Source organism: Erpetoichthys calabaricus, chromosome 2 (assembly GCF_900747795.2).
Source record: "Erpetoichthys calabaricus chromosome 2, fErpCal1.3, whole genome shotgun sequence".
Lineage (NCBI taxonomy): Eukaryota > Metazoa > Chordata > Cladistia > Polypteriformes > Polypteridae > Erpetoichthys > Erpetoichthys calabaricus.
This window is the reverse complement of record NC_041395.2, coordinates 135,436,741-135,441,577: the sequence shown is the minus strand read 5'-3', so window position 1 is coordinate 135,441,577 and position 4,837 is coordinate 135,436,741. Positions and strand designations below refer to the sequence as shown.

General features: G+C 39.3%; 1 protein-coding gene across 1 annotated transcript; it reads right to left on the bottom strand.

The window, feature by feature from the left end:
• Positions 1-499: 499 nt before the first annotated feature.
• LOC127526850 (succinate receptor 1-like) lies at positions 500-1,724 on the bottom strand. The gene has a single exon (XM_051923987.1). The coding sequence runs from the start codon at positions 1,716-1,718 to the stop codon at positions 687-689; it is 1,032 nt and encodes a 343-aa protein (XP_051779947.1). The 5' UTR covers positions 1,719-1,724; the 3' UTR covers positions 500-686.
• Positions 1,725-4,837: the final 3,113 nt, after the last annotated feature.

The window sequence follows — 4,837 nt, the reverse complement described above, 5'->3', positions numbered from 1 at the left end:
GGTCTGTCCTAGCGGTAAAATATTTTAAGCATAGCATGTCTTTTGAAATGGCAAGACGTGCACAGGTTGTGCTTTGTTGACTTGTACGCTTCCAATTATTAATATTGTTGAATCTCTCCAACGTGGTGTCAATTTTTTAAGCGTGATAATACACCACATGCACGCATCTACCTGTATTAATCAGATCCGTGTGAAGTTTTCAGCGTTAAAACGAGCAGATCAGAATCTTTTTCGCGTATTATCATTCAACAATACTGTGCTGGCTAACTGCGCTAGCATGCCTTTAGGGTACTCGCAATAATCAACATTGGGAACAAGGCAATGGGGGATGTTGGGCGACAGTCCAGCAACACAGAGTGTGTGTGTAAAGAGTGGCATACGTATTGCAGGCTGCTGTTACTCCGATCTCCAATCCGGGTAGTAGCGGGTACAAACAAAAGTGAAGCACTTTTAGAATCACGCGTCATTTGAATGTGGGAACAAACTCGGAGTAGATTGAGAAAACCTGTAAACGCTGCAGGCGCATCGACCTGGCGTACGTTTATAGTGTGTTGCTTACTTTTTATCTAGATAATTTTAACTGGTTTGATTATTAATATATTTTGAGCTATAGTATGGAATTCGTCTTTTACTTTGGGTACTTGAGATATTTAAAGCATGAGTTGCCGGCCGCAACATATGTTCATTCAAGCAGCTGCAGATTTCGAATTTGCTGCAGAATGTGAAATTTGAATTTTGCTGGTCTTAAACGTTTTTGAGAATAACGAAAGAAGCTTATCTCGGAAATTGTCACCTACGAGAAAATAAAATATGGGGTTCAAACAACTGTTTAGACTGCTTAAGGGGCGAGTTATATTGTAAAGAGCCCTAAGTATGACAAGTACACAACTGTTGGGTTCGTAATACATTCTGGCACCTATGCGAGCATTTCTCATAATATGATAAGGGAGGAAGGAGGCAGAAAACAACACCATTGCGAATATGATAAGGGTTAGAGGCTTTCCCACCTTATCTGCATTTTGGAGCCTCTGCTGCATATTCTTCAAAACACGTACCACGAGCACATAGCTGAATACCAGGAGACAGTACGGTAACAAGAATCCAGTAATGGTTACTGTCATGCTGAATATAAATGTGGTTTCCACATCTCCAGAACTGGCATAGTCAAGACACTTCAAATCAGTTGAATTTGAAATGCCTTCAATCGTGATTAAGTAAAACATTGGCAATAGTTCCAATGTAACCAGAACCCATATTGCAAAACTGATCAGAGCCGCATGCCATTTCTTGAAAATTTGAGCAGACTTCACAGGATGAGCAATCAAAATGTAACGGTCCATGCTAACACAGCCTAGGAAAAGAATACTTGTATACAGATTTGCATGGAAAAAATACCTCATCAGCTTACAATATAGTCCTCCATAGTACCATATTCCTTTGTTTGTGTAATATGAAACTAGAAATGGTAAATTAAATATATAAAGGAGATCTGCAAGTAGCAAATTGAAAAGGAACACATTACTTCTGTTCCATTCTTTTAAAGCAAACAAGTAAACAATTATGGCAGAAACATTAAGTGTTACACCCAATACAAATGTACATCCGTATACTGCAGGAACATAATATGCATTCAGTAGTTTATCGATGTCAGTGCAGGGTGCTTCTGTAATCACTAAACTTCGGTTAAGACTTGTTGCATTCCAGGTACTAGGCTCCATTTTGTTGTAGCTGAAATAGTCAGGAAGATATTAATTAATCTTTTTGCATATTTAAGGCAGGGTTAAGTTTTATTTTTAAATAACATAAAACTGTCATTAAATTTCTGAATATGTACCTTTATTCATTTTCCAGAACTTTATAAAGGCTCAGGAAAGAGGAGAGCTCCATTAGCTAAGACATATTCTGTCCAAAAAACTCACAGCTTCTTCTGCATCCTGTTTTTTTTCAAATCAATAGTAGTATTAATTAGTTGTGTATCTTGTTTAAATACAGTCCTGTTTAAGAAAACCCAGTTATTGATTAGGAATGATCTAATTATAGAAAGAATTTCTGGACTGCAGTTAACTGGAGACCTCTTTTGGCTGTAAGAATAGCTTGGTTGGGGCTGGAGCTGTCCAAACTCCCACCATTAAATACATCAAGAAGGACTGCAAGATTTGAAGATTTTCAGCATCCTTAAAGAGGGCATACAAATTAATTAATTGTGGGTGTTCTTATTACATGGAATTCCTAATTAAGAATCTTATTGGAAACAATCTGAACATTTTGAAAGTGAATTTTGATAAGAAAAAATAAAAACTCAGTAATAGTCCCTGGTGGTTTGTAAAGAGTAGAGACGAACACATAATCAATTTCTAAGTCTTGCTAAAGGCAGATAAAGACATTTATTTTGAGGGGCACATACCGTGTTTCCTTGAAAATAAGACCTACTCCAAAAATACAGTGGTGTGAAAAACTATTTGCCCCCTTCCTGATTTCTTATTCTTTTGCATGTTTGTCACACAAAATGTTTCTGATCATCAAACACATTTAACCATTAGTCAAATATAACACAAGTAAACACAAAATGCAGTTTGTAAATGGTGGTTTTTATTATTTAGGGAGAAAAAAAAAATCCAAACCTACATGGCCCTGTGTGAAAAAGTAATTGCCCCCCTGAACCTAATAACTGGTTGGGCCACCCTTAGCAGCAATAACTGCAATCAAGCGTTTGCGATAACTTGCAATGAGTCTATTACAGCGCTCTGGAGGAATTTTGGCCCACTCATCTTTGCAAAATTGTTGTAATTCAGCTTTATTTTGAGGGTTTTCTAGCATGAACCGCCTTTTTTAAGGTCATGCCATAGGCATCTCAATTGGATTCAGGTCAGGACTTTGCTAGGCCACTCCAAAGTCTTCATTTTTGTTTTTCTTCAGCCATTCAGAGGTGGATTTGCTGGTGTGTTTTGGGGTCATTGTCCTGTTGCAGCACCCAAGATCGCTTCAGCTTGAGTTGATGAACAGATGGCCGGACATTCACCTTCAGGATTTTTTGGTAGACAGTAGAATTCATGGTTCCATCTATCACAGCAAGCCTTCCAGGTCCTGAAGCAGCAAAACAACCCCAGACCATCACACTACCACCACCATATTTTACGGTTGGTATGATGTTCTTTTTCTGAAATGCTGTGTTCCTTTTACGCCAGATGTAACGGGACATTTGCCTTCCAAAAAGTTCAACTTTTGTCTCATCAGTCCACAAGGTATTTTCCCAAAAGTCTTGGCAATCATTGAGATGTTTCTTAGCAAAATTGAGACGAGCCCTAATGTTCTTTTTGCTTAACAGTGGTTTGCGTCTTGGAAATCTGCCATGCAGGCCGTTTTTGCCCAGTCTCTTTCTTGTGGTGGAGTCGTGAACACTGACCTTAATTGAGGCAAGTGAGGCCTGCAGTTCTTTAGACGTTGTCCTGGGGTCTTTTGTGACCTCTCGGATGAGTCGTCTCTGCGCTCTTGGGGTAATTTTGGTCGGCCGGCCACTCCTGGGAAGGTTCACCACTGTTCCATGTTTTTGCCATTTGTGGATAATGGCTCTCACTGTGGTTCGCTGGAGTCCCAAAGCTTTAGAAATGGCTTTATAACCTTTACCAGACTGATAGATCTCAATTACTTCTGTTCTCATTTGTTCCTGAATTTCTTTGGATCTTGGCATGATGTCTAGCTTTTGAGGTGCTTTTGGTCTACTTCTCTGTGTCAGGCAGATCCTATTTAAGTGATTTCTTAATTGAAACAGGTGTGACAGTAATCAGGCCTGGGGGTGGCTACGGAAATTGAACTCAGGTGTGATACACCACAGTTAGGTTATTTTTTAACAAGGGGGCAATTACTTTTTCACACAGGGCCATGTAGGTTTGGATTTTTTTTCTCCCTAAATAATAAAAACCATCATTTAAAAATTGCATTTTGTGTTTACTTGTGTTATATTTGACTAATGGTTAAATGTGTTTGATGATCAGAAACATTTTGTGTGACAAACATGCAAAAGAATAAGAAATCAGGAAGGGGGCAAATAGTTTTTCACACCACTGTAAGCCCTAGCATGATTTTCAGGCTGCTCTGTAATATCATCCCTACACCAAAAATAAATCTTAGTCAAGTTCGTCAGCTGAAAAGTAAGGCTCCTAAGGCCAGGTTTATACTTCATGCGATGCGACGCGTTTGCCCGAAACATCCATTAAATTCCGAGGACATCTTTCCACAATATCTCTGAAAAGGATGTTTAATGATTACATCCAGCAATTTGGGGATGCACCCATTCCAGCAGCATCAGTGCAAGACAGAAACAAAATTTCTGGACGGGGCATCAGCTCATCGCAAGGTGAACACACGCACACTCATACACTGGCATCATTGTAGCTTCACCAAATTCCCAAACCTTCATGTCTTTGGATGGAAAACTGAGCACACTGTGGAAACCCACCAGGAAAACATGCAAACTCCAGGCAGGGATCACAAGGGACGTGACTCCCTGTGAGACAGCAGCGCTACCACTCTGCTACCGTGCCACCCCATATGTGTAACTGTTAGCAGTGTTCATTATGTAAACAAAGTTAACGATTTATCAGTAAAATGTAACATACATATTTTTAATGCATTTCATCATGAAAGTGATATCAAGTATAAATCTAAGCACCACAAATGCATTTGTATGTCGCCATTTTGCTTCACCACATCGAACCATTCATCAAACATCGAAGGACGCAAATCAATCCTGGAGGATCCTAAAAGCGACTGGAGTAGCAAGAAATTCAGGCTGAAATTCAGGGTTTGAATGTGGAGAGTTATGACGATATTCCAGAAG

Coding starts and splice junctions, on each gene's coding strand:
- LOC127526850 (XM_051923987.1), bottom strand. CDS start 1,718: ATGGAGCCTAGTACCTGGAATGCAACAAGTCTTAACCGAAGTTTAGTG.